The following is an 11,736-nucleotide window of genomic DNA, read 5'->3' on the forward strand; positions in this document are numbered from 1 at the left end:
TGCATCAGGCAGGGTACTCTTATCGTTGCCATTTCGACCCTTGGCTGCGATTGACTCGAGTCGTGCTTGGATTCGAAGGCCGCTGCCTCTCAGAGGATGCCTCCAGATACCGCACAGTCGTGCTGACCGAAGTACCGTTTTACATACGTCCATTGTCGTTCGTCACATCGTCCATTTGCTTCACTCCCCAACATCTCTATAATCCTCATCCTCCGGCCCCATGCCCCTCTCAATACCAGGTGCAGCGCAGAGATCCACATTCGCCTTCGGAATCTGCACAGCAGCCAATCCGTCAGCTCTTGTCAAGAGCTGCATCAAAAGACCAGCCTCAGAGTGCCACGAGATATGACAGTGGAAAGCCCAAGCACCTGGATTATCCGCGATCAATCGGATCAAGATCCAGCCGAACGCTTCCACCGACGCAGTATCTCGACGGAGTGGGTTCGATAAATCGAGACTGTCGTATAGGGGTGAAAGGTTCTCGAAATTGATGTCCGCACCGACGTGCGTAAGGGGAGGATAGCCGTGGCCTTGTGCGAGCACGAAGTACTTGTAGCCATGTAGATGCAGCGGATGGTTCCCGTCATCGAAGTTGGAGATGAGGAAATCGATCGTCTTCACGCCAGAGGTCTGGATGACGAGTTCGTTCGAAATGTCGAATGCTGCATCGTTTATGAAAACTTCATCACTATCGTCAACGGCCTTGAATGTCTCATTCTGAGCCGTAAGCCCGTCAATCACTCGATGAAGACTTGGAGACTTGGCCTGCGGTCGGAATGAGCTGGCATTGAAGAAGCCACGGCTGAGTCTGTATCGGCCAATCTCGAAGTTGGAACGGAGGTAGAAGAAGTGATCGGCTTCCATTGGGGCGGCCGTGACCACAGCTGGGACAAGATCGGTCGTGTTCATGTCGTTGCACTGCGATGCAAGTCTCTCTTCCCAGTCGATCGAGCCTGGCATCTCCTTCGTCTTCTCGTTATATCGAACCACTGCATGGACGTCCGGCTGTAATGTCTTGGGAGGATCGGTGAAGCAGGAAGTAATCATTCGAGCGCGCAGCCAAAATGTCCCGGAATCTTCGACCGTGGTGTTCACAACAACGCTGTATCTCTGCGCAGGGTTGATGTTCACTCGGTGATAGTTCAACGGCTCGACATCCGTACCATCAACTTCCGTGACGGCCAATTCATGCTCGTCGACTTGCACTTGAAACTCGGCAAAGGCACCAACGTTGATCAAGCGCAACCTGTGGTGCTGATTCGGAGCGAGATCAATTCGTGGTAGTCTAACATTCGCAGTCGTGTTGTCACATCGTCGCTCTGGGAAATCTTCGCAATTGCGGATAGACTGGCCATTGATCACTCCTCCAACCGGCACAGGCTCAGTATTCTCCATATCCGGCTTGAGGTATTGCCAGAGCAAAGCTGATGAGAGATCGTGGTAGTGATCAGAAATCAAGAGAACTCTGTCGGTATCATATTGGATCCGCTGCAGCTTCTTTTCTTCTCGGCCATGAATGATCAACGGTCCATGCACACCATCTGCCGACTGAAGCCCCTGATGAGCGTGCCACCAGTACGATCCGCTCTGGCCTGAGACCGTGAACTCGTACGTGAATTGCTGGCCTGGCGCAATTGGACACTGGGAAATCCCGACAGTGCCATCCATATGCGAAGTTCCATTCTGGTAGATACCATGCCAGTGGATAGACGTAGCATTTACTGCTTGATTGTCCACATGCACAACAATGGTGTCCCCTTCGTTCACCTCGATCAAAGGTCCAGGAAACTGGTTGTTGACGAGCATCATAGGTCGGTAGATACCGTCAGGATTATGCTCTTGATCTCTGATTGTCCAGCTATACTCTCGCTTCTTGGGAGGAGCTTGGTAATCCCAGCTTACATCAAGTATATAGTCGTTTGTCTGGACTCCCGTCGTGTCTTGGACGTTCTGCTCTTCATGCTGTTCCTGGTGCTCTTCTTTCTCGACGCCAAAAGCTGACGCCGTAACGACCACCAGAGTGATCAGAGCTGCCAGAAGAACCGCTATGAAAGCTGAGACACTCCATGGTCGCCATCTCTTATGCGTTCGATTGGAATGATCAAACGCCTCGCCATTACGTTGCTTCCACTCCTGCAACAGTCCTTGCTCTTGTTCAGAATCGGTGGTACGAGGTGTTGAGACATCTCTGCTCTCATCCGAAGGTCGTGATTCTTGCATGGCGTTTCCGGACTCCATGTTCGCGAGGCTTCGTTACTGGGACCATTCAACGGACGTCGAATTCAGCCATTCTGTCTCCAGCTTTCACCAAGGCTGAAAGGCATCCATGAGTCGTCAACGCAAAGAAGATTTGATCAAGTGCTTGGGATCCAGACGAAATCTACAAACCCACGATTTGAGAACGTCAACTCGCGTGATGTAACGCGGCGGAATCGCTCCTGCCCGTGGCCACACACGCCGTCGCCGCTGGCCACCGACCTGCCCATCCATCTCCCATTTTGGGTAGAATAGTGTTCGTGGAACCGAACGCATTGCATCACGCTTGCCCAGGTGAGGCTCAGCTGCCGGAGCCCTGCATCCTCCGTTCAATCTTCGTCCCGACCCCAGCCAATCGTCTTGGACCCTGAAGGCACGCTTTCGACCTCTCCTCCCACTCCCTCTCCTCCCTGGCAACATGGACCGTTCAAGACTTTTCCAGTGGAGCTTAGACTGGCCGTCAAGCAGCGTGCTAACGCAGATCGACCTTCTCGAAAAAGCTTGGTGGCGCCTCAATGTCACTCTGCGACTTTTCCTCGGCCAATGGGACGCTGCCAGAGGTCAGGCATGTGGCATTCTTCGACCTCGTCGACCCGGGAGTCCGGCATCGTAGCCCACACGGAGGCGGCGACCTTCCTCTCTGGATGTTCGTCCAAGCGGCGTACGCGTGGGAGGGCGAAAACGTGGTCGAGCGGCTGCAGACGTTAGGCAAAGTGCAAGCGCGAACATAAAGGTAGGCGAATCCGATTCTTTCCAAAGATCAGCACTGCTCGACACTTCAAGAACCATAGTTTGCGCCCTTTCATTCGTTTGAACACAGGGAAGACGACAACAATGGCTACCACTGCAGCATTCCTAGCCCTCGCCGCTGTTGGTGTTGTGGCACAGAACGAGCCCAACGTCAACACTGCTACTGCCCCCAGCGCTGTTTACGCTGCCCAGGCCACTGCTGCCAACTATGAGGGTCGCAGCCGATACCAGCGTGGCAGAGTGTTTGACCGTTTCGTGGAGATCTGGCTTGAGAACACCGACTACGACAAGGCAGCCGGTGACCCAAACCTCGCCTGGCTCGCTTCAAAGGGTATCACGCTGTCCAACTACTTCGGCGTGACACACCCATCTGAGCCTAATTACGCTGCCGCTGTTGGGTACGTATGGAAAGCTCGATAGAGGGAAGTTGTATGTTGATAAGTTGTAGTGGTGACAACTTCGGAATGGACAACGACAACTTCAACCAGATTGAAGACGATGTTTTCACGGTGACCGACCTGCTCGAGGACAGGGGCATCTCTTGGGGATCGTGAGTCTTCGTGCTCTGTTGAGCCATCATATGTTAGCACCAGAGCTAACTCGACTCGATACAGATACCAGGAGGACATGCCATACACTGGTTTTGAAGGTTTCGCCTGGGTGAACCAGAAGACTGGCGCCAACGACTATGTCAGGAAGCACAACCCACCGGGTACGTTCAAAACCATGCTTTCGTCCCAGTGATAACCTCTAATTTCTCAAACACAGTCTTGTACAACTCCAACACCAGCCCCCGTCGCCTTTCTTACCAGAAGAACCTTACCGAGTTCTTCAGCGACCTCAAGGCCCAGAGACTCCCTCAGTGGAGCTTCATCACCCCTAACATGACCTCTGACGGCCATGACACCTCCGTCACCGTCGCTGGTGCTTGGTCTCGCAACTTCCTCGAGCCACTCCTGTCCAACAGGTACTTCATGGACCGCACCTTGGTCCTTTTGACCTTCGACGAGAACCGTAAGCTTTCCCTTCCTCTCCCAAAATTCGAAACTCCCATACTGACAATCATCCACAGACACCTACAACATCGGCAACCGCGTCTACAGCATCCTGCTCGGCGGCGCCGTCCCCGAGAACCTCCAAGGCACAACCGATGACCAATGGTACAACCACTACTCGGACATCTCGACCGTCGAAGCCAACTGGGGCCTGCACACCCTCGGCCGCTGGGACGTCGGCGCTAACGTCTTCAAGCTCGTCGCCGAGCACACGGGCGACATCTACCGGGGCTGGGACGCCGTGACCGGCAGCGACCCCAGCGTCTTCCTGAACAGCTCCTTCGCCGGCCCGTTCAACACTGGCTTCCAGAACGCCTCGTACCCGATCCCCAACGTCCAGGCTCGCTCGCCACGTACAGGTCGTACGGTTCTGCCGGCTATCCAGCGCCAGTATGGTGGTGGGTGGTCGTGGAGGAGCCAGAACTCGAAGCAGGCGTACTATAACACTGGTGTCCAGATCCCTGATGGCCAGCACCCTCCTAAGGGATATGCTGTTAACGATGTGCAGAACTAGATGGTGCGGGTGAAAAGTTTTTGTCGATTGTTGATCTACATATCGGATGAGAGGATAGGTGTCATGAAATGAAATGCTTTGAATGGTGCCTGATTCCTTTCCTCACACACCGACTTGACCGACCAAAATCTTCCGACACCGACAGCAACAGACGTCCTGAATACATCCGGGACCGATGGTTGAAAGCCGGCCTCCTTACAAGGTAGGTCGTTCGAACTGATGCCTGCCTACCCGCAGCACCACCAGCGACCATCCAAGGAATCTCCACGGCCACCAAACACAACCCATCCATAACCTCCACGGACCACATCCCCAATCCTGGAAAACCCCCTCTCATCCAAACCTCGCTGCCTAACGCATCAAACGTCACCAAATGCATCTAAACGCAGCACGGTGATGTAAAGAAAGCGACGAAACGAAACGAGACGGAGAGCGAAAGGACATTGCGGGAGAGGCACGAGAGAATCTCGCCAGAGCGCCACTGGAAAAGGCCAGAAGGGAGCGAGCGAGCGAGTGCAGCTGCGGGAGTCTCCATGGCGCAAATTGCCTTTTCCGCGCATGGGTGGAGTGAGTAAGCGGTAATCATCTGGGCTGTGATTGGCTGGATTAATGCAGGCTTGACGAGAGGTAGAGGTAGGGAAGGGACTTTTATAGAAGGAGGACCTCCTCGTGCTGCTTTCTGTTTGTGGTTCACTTTGTATCTAGAAACAACGGTCAAGACGAGGAGACACAGTACAGACAGATCATCAAAATGGCGCTCGTCTCACTCAAATCCCTCTTGCTGCCTCGACAGCAGCAACAACAACCAAGCGATCTACCAGGCGAACGACAACGCCTCCTCGACATCGAACGACACCCCTCCGTCTCCTCCAGCGAAACCACCACCTTCACCGACAAAGCCTCTCAATCAGACAAGCCCTCCCTCCTCCGCTGCCGCATCAACCCCCGCATCATCTCCGACGCAACCATCGGCCTCTCAGACGGCCTCACAGTCCCTTTCGCCCTCACAGCCGGCCTCTCCGCCCTGGGAACCACGCGCCTGGTAATCTACGCGGGCTTCGCGGAGCTCGTCGCAGGCGCAATCTCCATGGGCCTCGGCGGGTACCTGGGCGCGAAAGGCGAGGCGGACGGGTACTACGCGGCGTTGGAGGAGACCAAGGAGGTCGTGGCGAACGATTCCGACCGGGCGTGTGCGATGCTGCAGGGGACGTTCGAGCGGTACGCGTTTGCGCCGGAGACGTTGAAGGCGATGACGGGTAATTTGAGGGAGCAGCCGGAACTTTTTGTCGATTTCCTTATGCGGTTTCAGCATCAGTTGACCGAGGCGGATTATGCGCCTTCGAGGGCGTATGTTTCTGGTTTCACGATTGCGTTGGGGTACTTTCTTGGTGGGCTGGTGCCGTTGTTGCCGTATCTGTTCTTTGAGCATGTTCGCGAGGCACTCTACTGCAGCATCATTGTCATGGCGGTGGCGTTGTTCGTCTTTGGCTGGGTCAAGACTGCTCTGGTTGGAGAGTGCAGTAGTTGGGTCTGCTTCCAGAACGCTTTCCAGATGCTCTTACTCGGAGGTCTCGCTGCTGGAGCTGCGATGGGATGCGTGAAAGCCATTGGAGGATGAGAGCGACCATCCGGATCAGAAACTTTACGACTATCGATCTTTCTTGGAATCAGCAGGCTCAACAGAAGCCCCATCTCGCCTCCACGACTTCACGTCATCGACGACGATGCCGAGAATCCAGCAGTTGACCAGGAAGAACACTACACTCGCGAACCACAAGCCAGGCACAAACGTCGATTGGCCATTGAACTCCAGCTCATACCCCTGCTGCAGCCAGAAGGCTTGACCAGCGACCCAGAGGACGAGAGCCGTGATTCCAGTCCGGGGCTTCTTCAGCAGTGTGGAGAAGGGGAGGTAGAAAGGCAGAAACACCATGTACCATAGGAAGTACTGCGAACAGAGTTAGCAGAAACTCATTTCAGACTCACTTCATTCAATTGTTGAACGTACCTGGCTGGTGCACACTTTGTTGAACGTGACAAAAGCAAACGTCTGTGCAAGCATCATTGATGCCAAATCCGTCTTCGCCAGTAGAGCCGGTATGGCCACAACCGAGAGGAAGAGTTGCGGTAGGAAGGCCAGTGATTCAACCCTGAAACCTCCATCACCACCAGCCAACGAGCTCAAGTGAAGCATCGTGTTGTAAACCGAGAAGTTGTGTCGATGATCGATCCGGGTCAAGTGGTAGGTATAGCTGTGCTCCACGAACGGCATGCCATAACTACAACAAATCGTCAGCCAACGCTCCCCTCCATACACTAGCAAAGACCTCACTCACCAGAGATACATCACCCCATTAAACGCCATAAACGTCGCCAAACTCGCCCCAACCAACTTCACGCGGTCTCTCGTAACCAACCCCAAAGGATCCCTCACCTCCTCCCACACACTCCTCCCCCTCTCCCCAAACCACCACCCCAACCCCACCGCATAAACGAACGGATAAATCTTAAAATGCACTCCAAACCCCAACAACCCCCCCGCCACAAACACCCTCCTCTCCAACCCCGCCCACAACAACGCCACAACAAGCACAGCCAACAGTCCCTCACTACTCCCCCTAGTCGAAATATTCGCAACCATAGGATTCACCAACCACAGCACGCCCGCAAACTTCCCGGCCCGCTGCACGTCCATGCCATAATGCCTGCGCAGAATCACAAAGATCATCCAGCCCGTCACGACATCCCCGGCGGCGAAAAGCGCTTTCCCGAACTCGAACCACCACCCGCCGGGCCAGGTCGTCGGGAGCAGGATCCACGCGAGGAGAGGCGTGTAGCGGTACGTCGCGCGGTCGTAGGGGGAGCGGGAGGCAGCGACGTACCGCGCGGCGTCCGTGAAGACGAGGTAGTCGATGTCGGTGTATTTGAAGGGGGAGTGCGTGTCTTGCCAGCGGCCGTAGATTAGAAGGCCGACGCGGAGGAGGATGGCGAGGGGGAAGATGATGGTGGGATGCCAGATGGAGGGTGCCATTGTTTTGAGGGCATTTGGGTTGTGGGAGGGTGATAGTAGCGCGATTTTTTACAGGTGGTGTTGATGTTGGAAGTTGTGGAGTCGAGCGGGTCAAACCCTAAATTTAGCGGATAGGGGTAGTGTTGCCGAAACGGGTAATGGCGATGAGGTGTGGACGAATTTTTCTCATCTTTGACTACGAACGAGACGTGTTCACACGTCGAATGGGATACATTCAGCAGCAGAGAGCACATACTCCGAGTCCTCTTCCCTTCTTTTCAAAATTTCACTGAACAGTGGCGAAAAGCTTCACAAGACGCAGTACGGCTTCACATGAAACCAATTCTTCATATTCACAATCAGACCATTCCAGGTCTCCAAGAAGCATATGTACAAAGAAAAAGGAGGTCTCCATCCTCATCTCCATTCGTCTTATCATGAAAGACCCATACCCATGCCGCCTGCCTGCCTGCCTGCCTGCCTTCATCCAGGGGGAATCATTTCATGCCTCGCCGAGCATGGTAAAACGCTCATTTGTGAAACCCCGCTCATTCGCTTCGCCTTTGCTCCTTTCCCAATGCCAAGATGGTGTCAATGCCTGGGGTGAATAAAACAGTAATAAAGTAATCAAAGCGAGCGCAGCGACCAGACAGACCAGTTTTGGAGTCTGTTGACTTCAGCAGGTCTGTGGTACCTTTGCCGGAATGGCAACGGTAGTGCCGTTATCGTGACGGCGGCGCTGTGCTCAAGCTTGCACAGAAAGCAAAATGTCAAATTTGTCAAGAGGAGTTCTGTGACTCCTTACATGGAGAGTATGTGCTCTCCTTTGCCGTGGTATCGCTGGAGTTCGAGACCAAGTTCACGCATACGTTCGGCACCCTTTCCAGGCTTGACTTTGTACGCCTTCTCGCCTTTGGCGGCGGCCTTGGCGCACAGCTTTTGGTAGAGCTTCTCCTTTCTACGTTGGCGCTTCTTCTCAAGGCCTTTGTAGATGTCGATTGCTCCACGCTTGGGAACGTCGCCAGTATTAGCGTGTTCGGTGTCAGATCCTTCTCTGTCGTCGACCTGGAACTTGCTCATCTTGCCCAGCTTGAAGCCACCACGAGGAAGAGAGGCAGTGTGCGTCAACTGTGGTCGGCTGGCAAGGACGTGCGTGTCGATCTTGATCGCAGAGGAGATCGGTGAAGCACGACGAGTGTTTGGTGGGGAGGTCATGGTCTTGACAGGTGCTGGTGACCGACTTCTCTTGGGAGATTGACCAAACAGCTTGCGTGGTGGAGGAGACCGGGCAGTACCTCGTCGAGCTGGCGGAGGTGGTGAACGAGCAGTGCCTTGTCGCTTGAGGGCAGCCGGAGCTGGAGACCTGTGACGAGGTGGAGGTGGTGAGCGGTGAGAGTTGCTCCTAGTACGCGTTCGAGGCGAAGCAGCCCTGTGGCGGGCAGACAGATCGCCGTCCAGCTCGTCCAGTTCGCCATGCATCAAGTTCTCCCTCTCGCTCTCTTCAGAATCCTCCAAGTCCTCGTCATCCTCCTCGTCCATCTCTGGATCAGAAGTAGGGAAAGTAGGGTCGATGTCTTGTGGCCGTGCCTTGTGCTTTGCCGCTTCCTTCAATTTCAGCTGGTTGAGGAAGGCTTGTTCCAATGGACGATCTTCGTCCAAGGTACCGCACACGAAGTCGGTGGAGTCCGGAAGGTCCATAGGCTCAGAGCGAGGCTTGATAGGCACAGCGTGCGAGTGATGCTTGCGGCGAGACTTTGCCTTGATAGCTCTTGGCGAAATGTGGCTGGAGTCGACAGAGGCAACGGATGAGGATGGTGCAGGATCATCCTTGGCGACAGTGAGGGTAAGGCGTTCGAGATGGTCGACTGAGGTGGCCGCGGTTGAGATGCCGCCGGGTCTCCACCAATCCCCATCGCTCTCCTCGCCTTCGGAATCACTCTCGGCGAAGCCATCTTCATCGTCGGTTCGGAACCCATCGTCGGACTCTTCTTCCTCGTCTTGGTCCTCCTCATCGTCATCGTTATCTTCCTCGTCCTCCAAATCAGCCTCTTCGTCTTCTTCTTCTTCTTCTTCAACTACTTCCTCCTCTACCTCCTCACAAGCCTTGCGAAGAATGTTTTCCTTCTTGAGCGTGTCAGAAACGGTGAGGCGGCTTCGGTGACAGGTTGATTCTTGCACCCATTCCTCTGGTTCGCCATCGCTAGAAGCGAATTCGTGGAATCGGGTAGCTTCGGTGCTGGCGTCCGAGTCGTTGGAGAGCTTTCGTCTTGCCATGATGGTAGTTGTAGGAGTAGGAGCTGTCGTGACGATTGCCGGGCTCTTGCGGCTGTTCTGAGGGGATGCATGCGTGACAGTGCTATCAGATCCGCGATGTGCCTTGAACGCCTCCGCCTTGGCAGAAGCCGATGCCTTTCGCTCCGGTGGTGGGCTCACTGGGCGTTTGCCAGCAGCCAAAGACTTTTCCGAGGGCTTGCGTTCTACACTTGGCCGAGAAGGGCACACAAACTTGAGCATGCATTTCCGCTTAGGCGGCGATGCAGAGCTTGTATGCTCCTCCACCTTGGCAGGCTGCGGTGCTGGTTGAGACGTCGGTGGCTTCTTGTCTTTGTTGCCACACGCAAACGAGATGCATCGCTTCCGTCCCAGGCCAGCCTCAACAGACTTCTCTGAGCCGGTCTCCGGCACTTTGTCCTCTTGTCCTAGAATGTGTGGTTCTCGTGCTAGTGGCTTCTCCATGATGGGAATGGTGACCTTTACGGCAGTAGGTGGTAGAGGAGGGCTGATGGCGGGACTGGCGACGCTGTGTCCATCGTCACTTGTGAGCTCGGCGGTCGAGGCAACACTTGGGTTGCTCCACGTCGATTGAGTGCTTAGTGTTCGCGGTGGAGCGCGCGAGTCTTCGTCATCGGTGTGTTCAGTCTCTGAATGCAGCTGTCGGGTCAGAAGCGACTCTCTGCGGTTGAACAGAGAACGGTCGACCTTGCTCGTGGCGAACTGTAGTTCGCCGGGGGTCCAGAGTGGTCGCGGATCGCGTTCGTCTGGCGGCTCGTCGACGTCGGGAGGTAGTTTTTCAGTGGGATCCATAGCGGCGCTCGTGTTCGGCGGTATACGCTGCTGGGTGACGTTGCGGGTGTCCATGGCGGTAAAGTTAGGTGTGGGTTGTGGTGAGGATGTAGTTATGGTCGGGTTTCGAAGGCTTCACGAACACGTGAAGTGTGGTTGGTAGGTTTTGGGCGCAAGTGCGCTGGAGTGACCCAATGGAATGGGCCGCCTGTGCTATCGCCGTGAAGCAGCCATGTCGAGGGGAAGTCGCGTCGTGGAAGAGCGGGTGTGTTTGGAAGGCGTGTGAATGCGTGTGAATGCGAGGGTGACGGTCGCAGACTTGGAGCAGAGCCAGCGGGGAATGATGCTGAAGCGGCGCGGCGTCGGGGATGTGGTTGTTGTGGTGGCCAGGATTAGAAGTGGGAAGTGGACATACAAGAGCGTGGCTGAGAGGGCAGTTGTCGCAGGGCTGAGGGTGAAGATCGAGCACAGCCGGAGGAGAGGCGAGGATGGATGATTGATGGGCGGGCGGGTGCTTGGCACTGGTGATGACCAAATCTCGGCTCGGGCGCGACGGACGGGGCGCCTGGCGACGAAGACGCTGGAAAGCAGCGCCTGCTTTCAAACGTCGTCAAGAATGCTCTCTGCCGAATGTTTGCTGAGAAGCTGGTGGTGAAGAACGAGGTGGGAGCGGAAGAGAGCAGAGTGTTGGTGGACGGCAGCAAATTGAGAGAAGAGCCACAGCACCACGGCGGGCGTGGGCGTGGACTTGCAAAACTCAAGTGGCAAGCCGATGGGCCAAGATAGCCCACGCTTTGATTGGCGGGCCGTCGCTCACTCCCACTCACCCACACCACGGCAGAAGACTTTGTTTCTGTTTCCGTTGCACACACGGGCACGCTGATGATGGTCGTGGCATTTGATGCGAGTCTGGCTCTCGTCGCTCACCTCCACGACGACGAACCAGTTTCCACAGCGTTGCCCGTCCAGCCACGAAGAATTCTCCCTCCGTCTCACCAAGACACCCGAACACGGTAGTTTGAACCCAACAACAATGACGTAGCCCGTATTGCTTGGAAATGTAACCTTCATGCGAATCACGCGTACTC

General features: G+C 55.2%; 5 protein-coding genes across 5 annotated transcripts; 2 read left to right on the plus strand and 3 right to left on the minus strand.

Annotated features, from left to right (window-relative positions):
• Window positions 1-180: 180 nt before the first annotated feature.
• On the minus strand, window positions 181-2,238 carry M409DRAFT_18261 (multicopper oxidase; the record flags this gene model as incomplete). Its single annotated transcript, XM_033804426.1, has 1 exon — window positions 181-2,238. One exon carries the CDS (start codon window positions 2,236-2,238, stop codon window positions 181-183), a length of 2,058 nt encoding a protein of 685 aa, XP_033672921.1.
• An 852-nt stretch (window positions 2,239-3,090) lies between these two features.
• On the plus strand, window positions 3,091-4,575 carry M409DRAFT_63534 (uncharacterized protein; the record flags this gene model as incomplete). Its single annotated transcript, XM_033815641.1, has 5 exons — window positions 3,091-3,404; window positions 3,455-3,556; window positions 3,621-3,718; window positions 3,775-4,020; window positions 4,079-4,575. The coding sequence occupies 5 exons, from the start codon at window positions 3,091-3,093 to the stop codon at window positions 4,573-4,575; spliced, it is 1,257 nt and encodes a 418-aa protein (XP_033672922.1).
• Window positions 4,576-5,326: 751 nt separating this feature from the next.
• M409DRAFT_63535 (uncharacterized protein) lies at window positions 5,327-6,193 on the plus strand (the record flags this gene model as incomplete). The annotated part of the gene is made up of 1 exon (XM_033815642.1): window positions 5,327-6,193. One exon carries the CDS (start codon window positions 5,327-5,329, stop codon window positions 6,191-6,193), a length of 867 nt encoding a protein of 288 aa, XP_033672923.1.
• Window positions 6,194-6,223: 30 nt separating this feature from the next.
• Window positions 6,224-7,606, minus strand: M409DRAFT_18264 (glycosyltransferase family 50 protein; the record flags this gene model as incomplete). Its single annotated transcript, XM_033804427.1, has 3 exons — window positions 6,224-6,523; window positions 6,584-6,854; window positions 6,912-7,606. The coding sequence occupies 3 exons, from the start codon at window positions 7,604-7,606 to the stop codon at window positions 6,224-6,226; spliced, it is 1,266 nt and encodes a 421-aa protein (XP_033672924.1).
• Window positions 7,607-8,386: 780 nt separating this feature from the next.
• M409DRAFT_63537 (uncharacterized protein) lies at window positions 8,387-10,723 on the minus strand (the record flags this gene model as incomplete). Its single annotated transcript, XM_033815643.1, has 1 exon — window positions 8,387-10,723. One exon carries the CDS (start codon window positions 10,721-10,723, stop codon window positions 8,387-8,389), a length of 2,337 nt encoding a protein of 778 aa, XP_033672925.1.
• Window positions 10,724-11,736: the final 1,013 nt, after the last annotated feature.

This window comes from Zasmidium cellare, assembly GCF_010093935.1.
Source record: "Zasmidium cellare ATCC 36951 unplaced genomic scaffold M409scaffold_4, whole genome shotgun sequence".
NCBI classification, from domain to species: Eukaryota; Fungi; Ascomycota; class Dothideomycetes; order Mycosphaerellales; family Mycosphaerellaceae; genus Zasmidium; species Zasmidium cellare.